Raw genomic sequence first — 20,664 nt, forward strand, 5'->3', positions numbered from 1 at the left:
ATACTTTATGTTGTCTTCCACATTCAGATGAAAATCACAGTTATAAATCAAAATAATCTACTTTTATTATAATGTAAAGACTGGGGGGCCAATGAGATGACTCAGTGGGTTATGGTACTTAACACTGAGTTTGATGACCTAAAGATCCAAATGTGGAAGGGGAGAACCAATTTCTCCAAGTTATCCTCTGACCTCCATGTGAGCACTGTGGCCCACAGGCATGCACACACACACATATACACACAAATTAAAAATTCAATAAAAAATTGGGCTACGAAGACATCTCAGTGGATAGAGTGGTTTCTATACGAGCAAAAGGACTTGAGTTTGGATCGTCAAAACCCACTTAAATGCCAAACACAGAGAGGCACATGCCTGTATCCCCAGCACAGAAGAGACCAAAGGATCCTGGAGGCTCCCAGGCCAACTAATGTAGTAAAAATGGCAAGTCTGGGGTTCAGTGAGAGAGAGAGACTTTGTCTCAAAAAAGCAAGGTGGATAAGCAGAGGTTAGGGAAGACATCATAGCATCAACATCTGGATTCCACACACTCAGGCACAGACAAGTGTACCCACACACATGTGTGTGCAAATACACATACACTACACATACACATGGAAATAAAAGAATGAATAAAGGAAAATAATTTGTAATAAGATATCTTGTTTTAATGTGAGAATTTTTAGATAAAGAAAACTAGCCATATGCTAGTTTATAAACTGACCTATAAAATCCTATTGTGCTTTTTTGGGGAAGGCAGGGGGCAGGGGGCCTGAGGTAACTTAAAGAATTCTTTGTTACATTCTGAATAAAATGAAGGAGAATAAGATACAAATTCAACATGATAGTTGAATTCCTTAAAAATCCATTACATATTTAAATCATGTGAAAATATTTAGTATGTAGTACATATATTCAAAGCTTCTAATGTTTAATTTGTAGTACATACATCCAAGGCTTCAAATGTTTAATATGTAGTACATACACTCAAAATTTCTATAATTGCAGCCTCCTTCTTACATCAAAGTCTTTCAGAGCAAGGAACAAATGGTCGGGACTTTCCTACATATTGTGCAATTGTTGAAACCTGTCCCTGGGCCTTTCCCACTCACTGGGCTTTTCTTTTTAAAATTTTTTTCACAAGGAACTCCCTATAATAGCCTGAACTGACCTTTGTTGTTCAGCTTTTTATGTGCCCATATTGGAACACCAAAATGTTGGTTGTTTTTGCTCTTTTGGGGGGGGCTGCCATCCAGCTCTCAAATAAATCACACACAGAGGCTTATTCTTAATTATAAATGCTGGGCCTTAGCTCAGCTTATTTCTTGCCAGCTTTTCTTAATTTTAAATTATCCCATCTATCTTTTGCCTCTGGGCTTTAACCTTTCTCTCTCTTTTTTTTTTTTCTTTTCTAGACAGGGTTTCTCTGTGTAATTTTGGTGCCTGTCCTGGATCTTGCTCTGTAGACCAGGCTGGCCTTGAACTCACAGAGATCCGCCTGGCTCTGCCTCCCGAGTGCTGGGATCAAAGGCATGTGCCACCACTGCCCAACTTACCTTTCTCTTACTATTGTATATCTTACTTTCACTCTTACCCCATGGCTGGCTGTGTGGCTGGGTGGCTGGCCCCTTATTTTCTCGCTCCTTGACCTCTCTTCATTCTTCTTTCTCATCCCAGATTTCTCCTTCTGTTTAGTCTCTTTGCCTGCCAGCATTACCTATCCTTTCTCCTGCCTTGCTATTGGCCATTCAGCTCTTTATTAGACCATCAGGTGTTTTAGACAGGCACAGTAACACAGCTTCACAGAGTTAAACAAATGCAACATAAAAGAATGCAACACACTTTGCATCATTAAACAAATGTTCCAGAGTATTAACAAATGTAACATGTCTTAAAATAATAGTCTACAACTGACCTTAAACACACCATCTTCCTTCCTTACCCTTTCAGGTGCTAGGATTGCAGACACAGGCCACCACACTCGGCTCTATGCACTGAATTTTAATAATCTTCTTTATCATAACAAAGAAGGAATCTCCTTCCACAACATTTTCCAAATGCTACCTAAGGAAAAATATCTCTCCCAATTATATCCCAAAATGCAAAGCTTCTATGTGATAATAATGAATTACGTTTCTATGACATGATTTTTTTCATAAGTACATCCCCAACATGGAACCCTACATAAGTACTGGTTAAGTTTAAAGGATGTAGGGATAGGTTAATAACTGAATATAAGTTGTAATGACCAATTCAGCAGTTTAAAGTTAAGGTTTATTAAAGTTAAGATTGATTCCTTAAGACTGTCACACTAGCTTTTGCTCCTAAGCAGTTTCTAAATTATTACTCTCAGACGCCTCATCTGAAAACTAGGTATCATGACAGCAGTAAGGATGTCAGGAGGTTTGAATGAAATGAAACAGATAGTAACCTTTAAGCCAGTGGTTCTCAACCTGTGGGTTGGGACCCCTTTTGGGGTAAATGACCCTTTCACGGGGGTCACCTACCACCTTTGGAAAACACAGATATTTACACTACAGTTTGTAACAGTAGCAAAATTAGAATTATAAAATAGTAACGAAGTAATTTTATGGTTGGGAGTCACCACAACATAAGGAACTGTATAAAGGGTTGTAGATGGATCTTTCTCTGTCCCACCAGCCTGCTTCCAAATAGCCACATGGTAATTTATTATTAATTATGAAAGCTCAGCTGATAGCTTAGGCTTCTTTCTAACACATTTCTATTAATTTACATGCTGCCACATGGCTTGTTACCTCATCTCCTACATGTCATGCTTCCTCCATGTCTCCCCGTGACTCCCTTCTTCTTCCCAGTGTCCTCTCTGCCCTGAAAATTCTGCCTAGCTATTGGTCATACAGCTTCTTATTAAACCAATAAGAGTGACACATATTCACAGGGTACAAAAAGATTATTCCACAGCATTAGGAAGGCTGAGAACCACTGTGAGGCATCATGTAGTTCACCTTTCCAGATGCTTTTGCTCCATCCACCTTATTCCCACTCCCTCCCTCGTGCTTTGAATGCTCTCAGGAAAGAGATTCTTCCCAAGACCTTTTTCCTGATATCTACTTTAAATTTGTTCTAACTCAACCTGCCCATTGCCCTTGCTTCAACTGCTCAGAGCAGGAAAACAGTCACATACAAGAATTTTAATTTCAAAATTCTCAATATTGCAAATGGAGATTTCCCCCCCCCCCCAAAAAAATGAGGACTCCTGCCTAGAATGTTAATTTTCCATTAAGGCAATGAATTTCAGTTGTTTGCACACAGCATCCTTCCTCCTTCAATGAAAGTGTACCAGTGGTTAAGACAACAGGATGCATCTGTGGCTGTGCCTGGCATACACAGTTATCTTTGTGTTCTCTTTAGCTATTACAGAATAACTTATTTTGTTTTCTTTCTATTCTTGTGTATAACTTAAACTGAAAAAAATTTTCCAGTGTCAGCTTGCCAACAATCTCTGGACCAGTTCATTTAACTCCTGGTGGAAAAACATGAAATTCTCCATCCTTGCATGTTTCCAATACTGTGTTTTCTTTATTTCTTCTTTGATGTATCTTCCCAGGGAAGGCTGTACTGGGATGGCAGTGGGTGCCAGTGTTCTAACAGACCAGTTAATTGTGCTTTCCTCCCTTCTGTAGGAGATCGCAGTAACCAGTGCCCCTCTGGCTTCACCTTAGACTCAGTGGGACCCTTTTGTGCTGGTAAGTATAGGAGTGAATAAAATATTTTCATTTCCCAAAAGTGTCAGCAATGGTTATCTTTCCTTTACATTTATTTATTGTGGAAGGGGGCATGTGGTGGCTCCTGACAAAGCAATGGCTCTTCATGACAAAGTCAAAGGAAAATTTGTAAGAGGCAGACGTCTGTCTCCACCATGTGATTCCAGGGATCAAAGTTAGGTCATCAGGATTGAGAGCAAGAACCTTTATCTGCTGAGCTGTCTCACTGGCTCAACTAATAATTATCCTTTCGTGGACAGCTGCTACCATTTTCCTAGGTATTTGATCATCACAGCTGCCTACAAATGTTCTACTTGATAACTAAGGAATGGAGATGTAGAGAAGTTACACTGCTTGAGATTACCTAGTATCAAGTGGCAGACTACATTTGAGCTTAAGTGGGATGACAATGCCCATATGGCTTCAGTTTGGCCACAGTCTAGTGTATCAGAGATGGTGACCAGGGACAGAACGGAGTGAACAGAGAGCATTAATCTCCACCCAGTGACTCGATGGATGTGAGCTATCGGTGAACTGACACGAACTCACCTACCCACAGAACTGCTCAGTTGTGGGACAGAACGGGATAGGGAGCCTGCAAGTAACTGGGAATCCAGCTTTGTCCCTCACAGGAAGTCACAGCTTAGCAAATGGCTGAGGATTTCGTGTTGGCATGGACAGTGCTCTACCACTGACCTGCAGAATGTAGTGGACTGGCAGGAGGTCGTGTTTAGACTGCAGTCAAGGCTCAGCTCTGGCAGTAATAGCCTTAGTGACTGAGAGTGTTCACTTAACCTCTGTTCTCCAGATTTGCTGTGCAAATTAGAACAGTTTTGTAAAACTCCTATCTCTGAAGAAACGCTTCGGAGAATAAGTTGTAACTACTAAGGAGCCTTTAGGTCGAAGTAAATATAAATGTGTTTTAGCTATCATTTTTGTTTTAGAATAAAAATCTAAACGTATTCACTATCAGCAATAACTTGGAGACTTCAAGTTAATTTCTCCATAGCAGTTCCATTCTGTGTCAGTTAGAGTGTTCTCTGTTATATTTGATCCAAGTCCTAGGCACCTAGACACGATTATTCTCATGAACTTGAGCAGCTCTGAGGAAGCAGGAGTTTTACACACTGATGGCCTTTTTGTGTCTTCTTTTAGATGAAGATGAATGCACAGCCGGGAATCCCTGCTCCCATACCTGCCACAATGCCATTGGAGCCTATTACTGCTCCTGCCCCAAAGGCCTCACCATAGCTGCCGATGGAAGAACCTGCCAAGGTAGTTTCCCAACTAAATCCGATGACCAAAACAATCTTCCCTAGGAAAAACGTGATAGGCTAGTCTTCGACCAGTTTCCTCTGCCCACAGCCTTGCAACGAACAGAAAAGTCCTTATATAGGGCTGAGAAACTGGCCAGCCATTGCTTTCATAAAGGCACCTGGAAATTAGGGATGTCTGGGATACCTCACTGAAGATCTCAGAGAGAACAACTCACTTGTTAAAAGTTGCCTACTTTATAAATAGTCTAATCCGGTGATTGGCCTATGGATACATCACAGCATGCTGCTGTGAATTAGTAACTTTAAATGGCTCAACCAAAAAAATTCAAGCTTTCTTATTCTTTGATATTTTCAAATATCTTATGGCTTCTAGTCCCTGCTTGACAGCAAATTCTCAAGTTAGTTGTTTTTCAGTTCACCTCAATGTGATGGCCCCTTCTGTTGTAGACATTGATGAGTGTGCTTTGGGGGGACATACCTGTCATGCTGGTCAGGACTGTGACAACACCATTGGATCCTATCGCTGTGTGGTCCATTGTGGAACAGGCTTCCGAAGAACTTCTGATGGGCTCAGTTGTCAAGGTATAACCTGTGTCTGTCTGTATGTGCTATGCACACATATGTGTATGTGTGCTTACGTATGTGTGGATGTACAGTTGGCTGTGCACGTGTGTGTGGAGCCTAGTGGTTAGCCTTGGGTGTCTTCCTCAATTGCCCAATACTTTGTGTCTTCCACAAAACTTGAGCTCACAAATTTAGTTGATATATCTTGCAAGCTAGCCCTGAAGATCCTCTACATCTACCTTCTCAGAACTGGAATTACATGCGAACTGCCACACCCACCCATGCCACACCCACCTGACTTTCATGTGAGTGCAGAAGATCCAAACTCCAGTCCTCATGCTTATGGCAAGCCCTTTATCCATCGAGCCAGCCTTCTGATACCAAGGGTTAGACTTTCTGAATCTTTTAAAGGGACAGATGCCATATAAAAGGGAAAGAATTGGGACCTATGAAACTAATAGGCCTCCACTCTCTCAGAAGAACTTAAATATGAATAGCCACAGCTTGGATGTTTCAAAACTAGAGTTGTTTGACAAGTTCTCATGGAGATATGATATTTCATAGCTGTTTCTAATATTTTTAGCACAGTAGTTTTGAATACCGTTTGCTTATTACCATTTGAAAAAGCAGATCATGCAACATAATCTAATAGTATCTGTTCCACAGTAGAAGACTCAGTGTAGACTAGAATGTTCATTATTATATTATTGTAATAGAGATTTTGTTTTGAATCAGTGTGAAGTTGAAATTAAAATTTAGCAAAAGGGATGGAGAGATGGCCCAGCTGTTGAAAACATCTATTGCTCTTTCAGAAGGTCTGAGTTTGGTTCCCAGCACCAATGTAGGGCCGCTCACAACCTCCCAAAGCTCCAGCTCCAGGGGTATCAGGTGTTTCTGGCCTCCACATGCATTCACATGCATGTACCCACATACAGACATACACTCATAAACATAATTAAAAATTAAAATAAATCTTTTTAATTATCAGAAAGTAGAGTTTCACATATTTCCTGACACCCTCTTCACGTATCCGAATCCCCCTCCACTATCAGCTTCCTGATGCCCTGCGTTGCCTTTGTTTCATTTTGATGAGCTGCATTGAGACACCACCACTCAGAGTCCACCCTGCACATTAGCGCTCACTCTCGGTGTTGGACATTCTCTGTGTTTGCACAGATTTATACTGGTATGATAGTTTCATGATCCTAAAAATCCACTGATTCAAGCCGGGCGGTGGTGGCGCACGCCTTTAATCCCAGCACTCAGGAGGCAGAGCCAGGCGGATCTCAGTGAGTTCGAGGCCAGCCTGGTCTACAGAGTGAGTTCCAGGAAAGGCACAAAGCTACACAGAGAAACTCTGTCTCGAAAAACCAAAAAAAAAAAATCCACTGATTCCTGAGTGTCCATCTCTGTCTCTGCAACCCTGATTTATTTACTATCTCCATAGTGTTTCCTTGTCTCAAAAGTATATAGCAATGTATGCCAGAATTCTTCCGTGTGTAGCCTTTGAGACAGGCTTCTCTTCTTTTCCTTAGTAATTAAGGTCCTTCATGACTCTTTGCATGGCTTCACAGTACATTTCTTTAAGGGCCAAGTCATATACCACCATATGAATGTTTCACACTTTTTTATTTTTCACCTGCTAAATGACACCATGGTTGATTCGAAATTTTGGCAATAACTGACGACACTGATGTCAGGATTTTTCACAGAGTCAAAAAAGAGTAGATCCCAAACTAAATAGTAGGAAGAGAAGGGGATGATTCCTCTATACCATCAGCCATTGTGCAGGAACGAGAAAATCAAGCTATAAAAAAAATCGCGTATAACTTGTATAAAATAATGTGATTAGAAAACAAAGAATAAGTAAAGAAAAAGAAAGCCAATATATAGGTATGCACATAGAAGCAATATGTTATTCATTTCTGGTTGTTAATGGCATTTGCCTTTTCTGGCAAGCAATGTGAAAAGAGATGAAGGTCCATGCAAACAAAGAAAAGGAAAGGCAGGAGATACACCAAGAAGAGAATCTTCAAGTATTTGATTATGTACATGAACTTATATGAGTTAATACTTTGTGCCTTTCAAGAGCTAAATTAGAAGATCTCAAGTAGAGGTAGCAAATAAGGGATACTGACAGTCTCAACTTTTAGAACAGAGAGCCTAAATATGGCAATTGCTCTTTTGAAGGATTTGGATTAGAACAGCAGAGAGGAGAAAGGAGACTGAGGTATATATGACCTAGGAGAGGGAAGAGGCTTGACTATGCCTAGGAGTAAAGAGAAAGATGGACTTCAAACCTGCACAAGAGGAGTGATCAACTGGTGGGCTACAGTCCCCGTGTTAATGAGAAAAGAGAAGGCGTCTTCAGAGGTGCAAAACTCAGATAGACTTCTCTTACGAGAGGGGGATCTCTCTCTCTCTCTCTCTCTCTCTCTCTCTCTCTCTCTCTCTCTCTCTCTCTCTCTCTCTCTCTCTCTCTCTCTCCCCCTCTGGGACTGAGTAAGGGAGAGAAGGGAGGATACCAAGGCTTCACAACCTCCTCCTCTTTACACTGTGAACCAGGTCATGTTGGCAGTGACCGCAGAGAAGGACAGAAGAGCTGCTGAGGTTGCTAAGTCAGACACAACACGATAGGCTCGTCGGGAGGGTAGCAGCCAGGGCAGGGAAATAAGGCCACTTGCAAAGGACCTTCCAGCTTCTTGTCAGTTTGCTTTGTTTTCTTTTCTCCTATCTTCAATCCAGTCTTTCAACAGAATTCCAGAGCTAAAAATTCCTAGAAACGGGTGGGGGCCACACGGTAAAATACTTAAAGCAGGCCAGAATTTAACCAACAGAGTTCTGAACCATTAGTAAACATCTATGTTTAGAAGTATCGGAGGAAGAAGCCCTTTCCAGCAGCTGATTGTATTAATTGTGTAGCAGAGACTACAAGACTGCATGTATCAGGTTAGTCTGCGGTCTTAACCATGATCATCATCAAGATCGGTAGATGATTAAACGTTTGGAATGAATGTCCTCAGCTTTCCTAACAACATCTACCGAAAGTTTGATTTTATTTGACAGATATTAATGAATGTCAGGAATCCAGTCCCTGTCACCAACGCTGCTTCAACGTCATAGGAAGTTTCCAGTGTGGATGTGAAGCTGGCTATCAACTCAAAGGCAGAAAATGCATCGGTAAGATGCTTACTTTGAATTCACAGTGATTATATTGATGTAACTCAGAGAGAGAGAGAGAGAGAGAGAGAGAGAGAGAGAGAGAGAGAGAGAGAGAGAGAGAGAGAGAGAGAGAGCTTGTATGCGCATGTGCACAGTCTAGAGGAGGACATCAATGACTGACCTATCACTCTCCACCTTATTCCTTTGAGACAGCATCTCCCACTGAAATTGAAGTTCACTGTTTTTCAGCTAGACCAGGCAGCCAACAAGCCCCAGCCATTCTCCAGACTCTACCTTCCTATGGCACTGAGGTTATGGGTTCGCATGCAGCCACACCCAGGTTCTTACATGGGTTCTGGAAATTCAAGCCCCAGTCCTTACGTTTGTGTATCAAGCATTCTTACCCACTTAGCCATCTCTGCAGACTTCTCTAATTTTTCAGTGTTGAATTATCTAAATGTACATGCTGTGTCTTAGGACTTATTCAAGTACCAAGCTATGCCCATACTTGTAATCTGTACAAAAAGCAGAATTAAGTGACATTTTATAGATTCCCTGCTCCATACTTGAATAAAACCACTAGGGTCTTACAACATAATATATATATAATACATTCATATATGTGTGTGCAAATATATGCATATATGTGTATACACATTAAGTTTATATATACATGTATATGTATGTATGTATACATATTAAGTTTATATCATATATAAGTATGGCTACCAACTCTGTGAAATAATACTTTCTCATTCTGATTTAAAGTAAAATAAATTAATATACCTTGTTAGACTTAAGCACTTTTATCATATGCAGCAATTATGTTATACACATGTATACTGATTTATAATTACCTTAAAATCCTAAGGATTATTTTCTCTAGAGAAGTGGAATCAATCATTTACCTCATCTGTATTACCTTTGTTCTTTTGTCGAGATGTGAACGAATGTAGACAGAACGTGTGCAGACTAGACCAACACTGTAAGAACACCCGAGGTGGCTTTAAGTGCATTGATCTTTGTCCAAATGGAATGACCAAGGCTGAAAACGGGACCTGCATTGGTGAGTGCCATGCTCTTTCCCTGACAGAGAACTCTTTAACACCACCAAGCTAAGGAAGGTATCTATTCCAGAATAAGGTGATGACAGAAACTGAGTTAAGAAGAAAATCCTTTTCCACCAGTTCCTCTAAGTCCTGGCATGCTTGAGCTCTAGAATCCCAACATCATGGTGTACAAGGAGATGGAAGCCCATTATGCAGACTTAGGACCATTTTGAGCTCCTGTCCATCGAACATTTTTTTTACAAAGTTTAATATCTACATAGATTAGCATTAACTCATGCCATTTCTAACTTGAAATTTCGCATATCTGCTTAGAACTTCACAGCAAAGTCAAGAAAAAGTTTATTTATAGACTTATTTTAAAATATAATTATTCTAGAACTACTTTAAATATTAAATCAAGGAGAAGAAAATAAATAAATTCTATTTACCTCAACTTTATTCCTTGTCGTCTATTCCGTAACAGCTTACAAAGTCACCAGATGTCATCAATTTGCAACTTAGAATATAAAATAAGTTATATTTCTTCTAAGTTTATTCTTTGTTTATCTATTCTGTTCCAGCCTACATAAACTAGTAGATCTAAAAACTGTAGCAATTAATAAAAACAAAGTGAGTGAGTAAGATAGGTCAGCAGGTAAAGACTCCTGTAGCCAAGCCAGACCACTTGAATTCAGTCCCTGGGACCCACACTGTGGAAGGAGAGATCTGTCAGACTTCCATATGTGTGGTGGCATGTGAGTTCCCTCCGCACACACAATAAGTAAATGTAATAATAAATAAAAACAGAGCATTAATTTGGCTTACTCTCCTATCAAAACTAGGGGGGGGAGATGTAAACACCATAAAAGATGCAAATAAAATTGAGCCGCGACCAAGACAGCAATCAGGCGATCATATGTAAGACTATCAAAAGCATGGTGGAAGTGAGCACATTTAAATTTAAGTTGACTGGACTGTTAACTTGTGCTGACGGTAGGAAAGAGAAGACAAGAAAGCCCTGTGTTCAGAAGAAATAGCTAGATGTAGAATACTGACCACTTGTTGACAATTGAGGTACATGAGGGGTTTGTATAGCTAGGAATTTCTAGAGGCGAGTACTGGACTATCACCTTTCAAACACTTTGTAGCTCTAACACTATGCATATAGCTAACTATTTTCCTTCAGTGGAGTAGCAGCCTGTTCTGAGCATCACATACCATAGCATCCAGCAGTGCTTGTTTGTAAGAATATTAACTCTATAATTAGGTCTAAGATAATTAGAAATGACATGAACTGAAATATCAGCAAAAATCTGGCTCAGTGAGAATGTAAATGGAGACATCTATGGCTTCAGTGGAAGGTTACAAAACTACCTAGCTGCAAAAGTAACTTAAAGATGACTCTGATACTAGCAGCCAGGGTTGACTTCGAAGGAGTGCTGTTGCTATAAATAAGAGAGTAAAGGTAAAAGTGGGCATGCTGGCTTTGCAGTGCAGTTCAGAGAGGACGTGGAGATGTCCAGCTGGCAGCTGCAGCTGTGGAACTGGGGATCAGGAGCCGTGTAGCACTATGGCTCCAAATCTGCCTACACAATGACCCTTGGGACAAATAAGATGGCCAAAGGAATTGAAGTACAGAGAAGAAGCAAAACCAAAAACAAAGAACAAAACTCTTTCCACAGTACGAAGCAAGGGGGTGGGGAGGGCCAGTTAATAGTGCCAGTGCTGAGAGTTGAACCCAGGTTTCCTGACTCCTGAGTCCTAAATCCGAATTTAATATAATCTCCACAACATAGTGAGAAACATGACCTTTGACAATCAGCAGAATGTGAATTCTAAGTATGATGACTCCAGGTTTGAAGAAATACTGCTTTCTATTGCCTCCATGTCTGTAGACATCGATGAGTGCAAAGATGGGACCCATGAGTGCAGATATAACCAAATATGTGAGAACATGCGAGGCAGCCACCGGTGTGCATGCCCAAGGGGTTATCGGTCCCAAGGAGTTGGAAGACCTTGTATTGGTAAGTTAACAAAAACCCTTCCAGAGTAATTCACCTGCTGATAGGGTTACCTGGCCTTAGCAGACACGTATGGTCATGCTCTATTGTTACACCTAGCAGATGTATAAGTAGGCTAGTAAGTTGTAACATAGTCTGGTTACTACCTCAGAGACTTCACATTGAATTCAATTTCTATTGGCATTTCAAGTAATATTATGGCCATTTGCTGAGTGTTTCCTAAGTAATGCATATATATCAAAGTGAACTTCCAGTATAACAGCCATGGCAACTTGATTCTCGTGATTGTCTTATTACTTCTCTAGGCACATGACATAAATGTTTACATAGATACATTTTATTCAGTACAGGATATATTTATATGTAGTATGAAATTTTAAGCATAAGATATTAAAACCTTAGCACAATTTAAGCGAACTGGTAATTATTACATTGACTACAATATTTAATGTTCACTGTATGCTATTCTCTGAACTAAAAATATCTCATTCAATTCTTCCAATTGCCTATTTGTTTCCAATAAGGCAGATGGTGAGAGATATGTATAGGAAGATAACCCTGGGCTGGGAAGATGGGTCAGTGGATATGAGTGCTTCCTCGTGCAAGCCTGGAAAGGTTTTTGAGTTTGAATTCCCAGCACCCACATTAAGAAGAAGAAAGAAAAGAAAACCAACTGCACATGGCCTTGTTTGCCTATAACTTACTCAGTATTAGGGAACAGAAACAGGTGAACACTGGGAGTTCACTGGCCAGCCTAGCCAAAACCATGAGCCTAAAAGTTTTCAGGCAATATGGCAGAGAGTGATAGAGGTAGACACTTTATCCCCGCCCCCTGTCTTTCACATGTGGGTACACACACACACACAGAGTAACCATGTACTTTTTAAAAATTTGTGTATCTATAATCAAGAAGCTGAACTATTAAGTCATTCATCATCAGACTATTTAAGTGAAGTAAAAAAAAAACTATATGGACTTTTAAATAATGGGGTTTTGATATTTGCTTTAGGGTCTTATAATCTGTTTTTAAAATTGGTTGTCTTGTTTGTCTATTAAACAATTTACAGCAATTAGTTCTGTTTTTATATTGCTCCTAGCACAGTACTTTGCACATAGCAAATGTTCATGCCAGCACCATTTTTATAAGCTATTATATTAATAGGATAAATGTGTAACACATCATTTTATTCTTCTGTTTAGATATTATAGCTTATATTCTATAACATGAAATGCCTGTCTAGATCTTGTCACTGAATTTCTTGAACAGCCGTTACAGTGATGTATGGAGTGGAGTGTTAGTTTGTTCTGGACATGGATCGGTAGATGCATATCTAACATTTTACTGAGAAATAAAGAAAGGTCATTTCCCTGAAGAGTTTAAAATGTTCATTTTAATTTTTGCTTTCCAGAATAGGTTTTAAAACAAATTATTACTTTTGTTTTAAACATTTTCTAATGTTTTCCTGCCACTGTAGTGATGGATTAAAGGATTTCATTTTGATCCCTGATTTTCATGTGGTTTTTCAACTTGCAGAATGAGTTGCCAAGAAACACTTTATTTGTTGACATATAAGAAAAAAGAAAAACAACGTTATAAAATTTTCCAAGCTATGATGAGCTTTTGTCTCAGTAAAACGTGATTCTGTGTCTTTGTTCCCTTGATATCTAGGAGGAAAATGAGCTTGGCTTAACTATTAAGTCAAAATTAATAATTCAAAACAGAAAAGCTGCAAGCTTGTAGTTATGTATCCATGCATCCGGATGCACTAGTGGAGATGACTGACTGCAAACTCCATATACAGTTTCAACCCTCTGAGGACCAACAGAATTACCATTCCTTCCACTTTTAAATTCAGGTTTCTCTGTCCTCAAGGCACAGTTCACTATAGGACACTTTTTGTTTCTACTGTTAGTGACCAGACTTGACCCCAGGCATGAATACTCACCGCTTCTTTATTTCAAGCAGAGTTTATTGAGCACATAATTTGTTCTGAGTCATGTTCTCAGTTGTGGGAAATTAACTCTAAACCCTGTAGAGCAGGTCTCTGTCCTCATGGGGTTTACCTTCCATGGGGAGAAAGGTACTTCCAGGATAAATACGAGTACAATGTCAGATGGTGATTAACAATCTAAGAACATCAAAGAGGGCTAGGGGGAGGATGATGCAGACCAGGGTGAGCAGCACCTCTCCAGAGAGTGGGGTGAAGGGGCAGCCAGTGTGTGAAGGTTCAAACAAGCACTAAAGAGAAAACATGCCACAGCCCGGCAGATGGGTACACACTGGCCGTGCTCAGAGATGGACACAGGGCCTGGGCTATTGGAGCACAGCTGGGCAGAAGACAGAGGCCAGAGCAAAGAGCTTAGATTTTCTCCAAACTGTGTAATGGGAAGACAAGGAGAGGTGCGGTGTGAGGCAATTTTGTTTGGCAATGAGCCCTGCTGCTGCTGGGTAGGGAATAAGTTATGAAGGCCGTGATCAGTGTGGAAAGACGAAGCTCACTTACATAAGAAAATAATAAATGAGCATACAGATCTTTATAGATTCATAAACACTAGATCTAAACACATGAGTGTTTCCCACAGTGCGAACCAACCAGGAGAGCTAGAAACACATCTGAGGAATCTGTTAGTCAAAAGAGATAAAGGAAAGGCTGGAGAAATGGCTCAGCAGTTAAGAGGCTTCCAGAGGAGCCAAGTTCAGTTCCCAGCACCCACAGCAAGCAGCTAGCAAATGCCTGCAGCTCCAGCTCCAGGGGACCTAGACTCTCTTCTGGACCCTGAGGGCACCCACAAACACACAGAAGAAACACACACATACACATGAGAAATAAAATTAAGAATAAAATAAATCTTTTCAAAAAAGAGAAAAATTTTGATATATGCATATATCATTTCCTTAGGACATACACAGAGACATTTAAATAATTTTTGTTTTATTATAAATTATTATAAATTTATTATAAATTATAAAAATAATTTGGGTTCCACGCTTTTTTGTATCTTTACTCTCAAAGGAAGGTGAAACGTTTTTACTATTGTAGCATGTCCCTGCCCAGTTTAATTCAGAAAGCTGAGTGTGGGGTTTATAGTATTTCCATAATTAAATCCATTACTGTATTGCTAGCCTAAAATAAGATGAAATACGTAAACAACAGTCTTGCATGCTGCTTATAAAGACGTGTGTCGGCGTAGCCCAAAGTGATACGCATCCAAGCTTGGTTTACCTTGAAGGCAAGGGGACAAGGCTGAAACATCTCATTGGGTCTCACAGCTATAACAGTAAAAGAAAGGGGAGATGGATGCCCGGAACTAGTGTCCAGCTTCCCAGGGCACCTGCTGGATTATGGATGTTTAAATAAAATGTGCACGTATGAAACAGTGCATAGGAAGAGGCACGGATTCTTTCTAAGTATTCATAACTGGGTGATTAGCCTTGGCACCATTGTTGAGAATAATACAATGTCTTTAGTTTGTTTCACAGACTGATTGTTTTGTGTGTATATATGCTTTTTTCTCTCTCTCTCTCTCTTTTATGTATCATGGCACACGCGCAGACATTAATGAATGTGAGCAAGCACCTAAACCTTGTGCACATCAGTGCTCCAACACCCCCGGCAGCTTCAAGTGTGTCTGTCCACCAGGACAGCATTTGTTAGGGGATGGGAAATCTTGCGCTGGATTGGAGAGGCTGTCGAGTTATGGCACTCAATACAGTAGCCATAACCGTGCCCGGTTCTCCCCCGTGAGAAGTGACTATCAGCCTCGGCAGCGTTACAGACAGCACTCACAGCTCTACAGCTCCTACTCAGAGTATAGAAACAGCAGAGCATCTTTCTCCAGGACTAGAAGGACTATTAGGAAAAGGTGCCCTGAAGGCTCTGAGGCAAACCATGACACATGTGTAGGTAAATGTCAGCCATATTGCCTTTCCTTTCTGTGAGCTCACTTCTTGTCCAGAGTCTAAGCATGTCTCTAGCACCTGTGTTCGGGGCACTGAACTATATCTCACCTCAAGTCTGGACTGACTCGAAGTTTTAAGACATATGTTCTGGCACCTGAGAGACTACAAACTTTATCTAAATAAGCGATGTATTTGTATGTGTGCATTCTGATAATCTTTTGTGTTATATTAAGTTTCCCTTCCTGATTATTCTTGAAAAGTGTTACTGGATTAAATCCTAGGTAGATCTAAACGTCAGTGTGGTCCATAATGTGAGTTTTTAGGAAGATACACATATTGTCACATACTATGAAGTGACCAGATCGTACGTTTGTATGATGCAAAATTGGTGGCTTAGAAATGAGAGTGTCAGTGACTCCGACAGCTGTTCTATATAACAACCAACATCTGTTGGCTGTTGTCCCTAGTTTCACCATGGAATTTCTCAGTTAGATTATTTTGTATGTTTATGAGTAGAAAGGTAATGTGATCCAGAGTAAGATTTGTTTGCGTTGCTCCAAAATATGTGTGCTTAGTATCTTTATCTAAACTCACAAGCCAGTAACTCAATTCTACAAACATTAACTGTAATTTCCCCTAGAAAATCTGAGACCTTATTTTCAGCTAAGTTGTAAATATTCCCATTGCCATATATTTAACTCAGCTTTCGGTAGGTATCCAGTTTGTATGTCAATGAGCTAGGCATCAAGAATTAGCAAATAGCAATTGGCCCCACTAGCTTGTCAGATGACTAAAGAAAGCAAACAGGAAAAGAGGGAAACAAGAGGGAAATCCTGTAAAAATTCAAAGACTGTTGGAGCAGACCATTCATCCTTACAGCTCTCTTTATGTGTTCTACACATTGCTTATCCTTAGTGGCATGCACTTTCTATTTAAACTTTCTTAGTGTTTTAAGGATTTCTTCTCCTTCTGATTTGTTTTTTTTTATTATTATTGTTTCTTCTTCTTTTCACTCTTCTCTGTCCTGTTATCTTTTCTGACATGTTTCCTTGTTCAACTTTAGGTGAACCCAAATTGTCCTATTGCCTGGGCTTAGTTATATCCTCCAGACCCTCTGAAAATTTGAGCCTCATACTTTGTTATTGCATTCGTATTTTTTCCAATGTTTTTCTTTCTAGTTATCCTGGTGTACTTAAAATTTATTTTTATGGTTATATGAACTTTGTTCTGTGATGAGCTTTCCAGAACTGTAGACACAGTCAATGGCATATGCTCAAACTTTAATCCGTTTATTAACAATGCCCTACATTTGGTCCAATGTGGAAAATACCCCACAGCCACTGATTCTCTGCATCTCACATCATTCTGAGTGATTGGCAGCCCTCCATGCCTACAGTTTTGATCTAACTCTTCACTCACTAGTCAAAACGTTTCACTCTTCATATTGTCTTTCAGAATGTCTTCTGAACAGTTATTCTTACTGGTGGGACTCTGTAGCCAGGCACCATCCCACTTTTTCTTCATTTTGGACAAACTCTTTTTTTTCTGTTCTATTTTTATCTCTTTCCTCAAAATTGTTGCTCCTGCCCATGCTGTAAATAAACTAAACCCCACCCTCACATCGTGTACCACCTAATTGCTGTGCTCTAACATCTGAAGGTAAAGAGTAGTTTTAAAAAGGTTCTCGTACTAACAACCCAACTCCCTCCTTCCCATCATTGCCTGTAGCTGCAGCTCCATCATTTAGAGTCTAGTAACCCAACTCCCTCCTTCCCATCATGGCCTGTAGCTGCAGCTCTATCATATAGAGTCTAGTAACCCAACTCCCTCCTTCCCATCATTGCGTGTAGCTGCAGCTCCATCATATAGAGTCTAGTAACCCAACTCCCTCCTTCCCATCATTGCCTGTAGCTGCAGCTCCATCATTTAGAGTCTAGTAACCCAACTCCCTCCTTTCCATCATTGCCTGTAGCAGCAGCTCTATCATATAGAATCTAGTAACCCAACTCCCTTCTTCCCATCATTGCCTGTAGCTGCAGCTCCATCATTTAGAGTCTAGTAACCCAACTCCCTCCTTCCTATCATGGCCTGTAGCTGCAGCTCCATCATTTAGAGTCTAGTAACCCAACTCCCTCCTTCCCATCATTGACTATAGCAGCAGCTCTATCATATAGAGTCTAGTAACCCAACTCCCTCCTTCCCATCATTGCCTGTAGCTGCAGCTCCATCATATAGAGTCTATCAGCCCAACTCCCTCCTTCCCATCATTGCCTGTAGCTGCAGCTCCATCATATAGAGTCTATCAGCCCAACTCTCTCCTTCCCATCATGGCCTGTAGCTGTAGCTTCTTCATACTGAGTCAAGTGATATTTTTCTTTCTTGATGTTTGTATTACACCAATACTGTGTACATCAAAATTATCTCCCTTTGATGGGCATACATTGTTCAGGACTGTTTTAGAATGAATATATCAGTCATGTAAAATCTAAAGTAAGCTTTTATAACTCAATAACCTATGGATCTTTCCACTTATTGAAGAGACAATGAGGAGGCTTGGATATTTCCTATAATATGCTGAACATTTTATTGGGGCTAATAAAGATATTCACACTGGGGTTGCAGACAGCTCTGGAATCATCTAACAAAAGCAACTTAAAAACAAACAAAGACTGCCCTTAATTAACCATCTGGGACAGACAAGTCACAAAAGGATTAAATTGACACTGTGGAATCCTGTGAGATTTGAGCAAATTTTAGTTTTTAAACAGTTGATCCCAGGGCTTAACAGAAATAATGAACTTTGTTTCAGTTCTGAAAGCAGAAGTCACACTTGGCCATTTTAAAATGCATATGTTGTGAAGCTCCATGTTAATGACTTGCAGTTCAAAGACATTTGAAATTCTGTTGTTGTTTTAGATTAAAGCAAATATTTAAAGAGGAAAGACAAAAATAACTCACACAAATTATGAAACGAATACTTTGGTTAGCTAAAATGATGCATAAACATGGGAAGTGAATATTTGCTGAATATGTATCATTAACAGATTTTGAATCATTACAATTATATTTTCAGCATGTGCAAAGCACACAACAAGAACAGATCCAGTTGCTCTGAGACATCTCCCAGGCCTCACTTTGTCTTTTCTTTATTTCTACACTTCTACATTCCTGTTCCTACTTCTTGCCATATTCTTCAGTGCTCCATTGGTTAGTGTACATTCAGGGACCATGAAAGAGATGATCCACCCAAACCACAACTGGAATACAAAAACAATTGTTGAATTTGGATTATCATCTACTTTCACTGTACTTTTAATGTGTGTGTGATATTTTTCACTTTAATGATAGCTGGCACCTCCCTTGTGATTTATAAAATGTTTTTCCATTTATTGCAGTGCATGAATCTTCCAACAAACCCAATGAAGCAGAATAGGTGGTCTCCATGTTTCCTTCTGGCAGAAGAATTGACTGAGATCTTTGAGACGTTAAAGGGGCTGCCCAGCTTAGCACAGCTGTAGACATGTGTTTACCACTAGCACTTTGCCATTATATAAAGAGATTGAGAAGTATTTCTCACAAATATGGAAACATTTCCACCTGAAAATACCTGCATATGGAAAAACTATTTATAGAAGTTGTAGGGAGAAGATGCAGAGAGAGAGAGACTGACATCTAAAGTTTACATGAAAAAGACCAGGAGCTAGAGAGATGGTTATGAGTGCTGGCTGCCCTTCCAAAGGAGCTGGATTTGATTCCCAGCATCCACAAGGCAGCTCACAACAGTTTATAACTCCTGTCTCAGGGGACCCAATACCCTCTTCTGGCCTCCATATACAGTGCACAGTCATGATACACAAACATACATGTAGGCAAAACACTCGTACATACAAAATAATCATTTTAAAATGGATAGCTCTTTTTCTATTTAATATAAAAAGAAACCTCCAGGCAAATTTTACCTTTCTAGCACAAGGTCAGTTCTTTGGTGGTTTAGGATCCTATACAAATCTGTCACCCCTGTCATCTTAATGCAATTTAGCGCCACAGAAAAAATGGCAAAGTTGAGCCTTCAGCTCATATATGTGCATATAAGATGATAAAGAAATTTTCATACATTATAACATAGTGTGGTGCATATTGTAACAAAGTTCATATTTATTTCACTAAAAACAGACTTTGATGTATAATAGCTCTAAGCACTTTTAAGAGCGTGAATGTAAAATCAGCAGGAAATGTATCTTATGTCAGCCACTGGTACTGATGGCTCTGTCACAGATTCTGCTTATATTTGGCATGATTGTACACTCTGTTTTCTTTCTGAACAGATATTGATGAATGTCAAAACAGAGATACTTGCCAACATGAGTGTAAAAACACCATTGGAAGCTACCAGTGTGTCTGTCCGCCAGGCTATCGACTCATGCTCAACGGGAAAACATGCCAAGGTGAGAAGAGGCTGGAATGTTCATTGCTCCAGTGTGACATTAAAAACAATGTGGAAAACATGAGAAGATTTTGTGAATAACTATCCCCCTGGCTGTTCCTCCTCTTTCATACTCGTTGGTCAGATGTGTAGCTAAACAATACATTTGCAGGGAGGAAAAGCAAGAGGGAGGTGGCTGAGTGAAGGAAAATAATGGGGGCACATACTTGGTGGTCTTCCTTGAAGAATCATTAACACCGTTCATATTCGAGACCTTTCCCACTTAAAGGGAACACATCTTTTAAAAAATTTCACTTTTTCACCAGTTAACTAGGGTGGCAGGGAAAATGAGAGGAATAATTAGTATACTGACTACAATGTGAGGGGCCACTCTATTTTCTCTCATTAGATTTATTTCTAGGGTTATCCGTGGTGAAATGGCAATAATCTCGTCATTCTTTGACCCTACAAATGAAGACTCACAACCATATACTAGTTCTGCTGGAGGTAAAGGATGAAAA

General features: G+C 39.9%; 2 protein-coding genes across 2 annotated transcripts in view; one reads left to right on the forward strand and one right to left on the reverse strand.

Moving 5' to 3' along the window:
- The window catches only part of Hmcn1 (hemicentin 1), a 435,413-nt gene extending 415,168 nt beyond the window's left edge, over nt 1-20,245 (forward strand). Inside the window, exons 98-105 of the mRNA XM_059280181.1 lie at nt 3,666-3,728; nt 4,902-5,021; nt 5,471-5,605; nt 8,654-8,767; nt 9,690-9,815; nt 11,694-11,822; nt 15,374-15,724; nt 20,046-20,245. Coding sequence (XP_059136164.1) covers nt 3,666-3,728; nt 4,902-5,021; nt 5,471-5,605; nt 8,654-8,767; nt 9,690-9,815; nt 11,694-11,822; nt 15,374-15,724; nt 20,046-20,245 — 1,238 coding nt within the window. The remainder of the gene's footprint in view (nt 1-3,665; nt 3,729-4,901; nt 5,022-5,470; nt 5,606-8,653; nt 8,768-9,689; nt 9,816-11,693; nt 11,823-15,373; nt 15,725-20,045) is intronic.
- A 217-nt stretch (nt 20,246-20,462) lies between these two features.
- Tpr (translocated promoter region, nuclear basket protein) overlaps nt 20,463-20,664 on the reverse strand; it is a 15,916-nt gene continuing 15,714 nt past the window's right edge. Inside the window, exon 10 of the mRNA XM_059280182.1 lies at nt 20,463-20,608. Within this exon, the coding sequence (XP_059136165.1) occupies nt 20,463-20,608 (146 nt within the window). The remainder of the gene's footprint in view (nt 20,609-20,664) is intronic.

This window comes from Peromyscus eremicus, chromosome 15 (assembly GCF_949786415.1).
Source record: "Peromyscus eremicus chromosome 15, PerEre_H2_v1, whole genome shotgun sequence".
NCBI classification, from domain to species: domain Eukaryota; kingdom Metazoa; phylum Chordata; class Mammalia; order Rodentia; family Cricetidae; genus Peromyscus; species Peromyscus eremicus.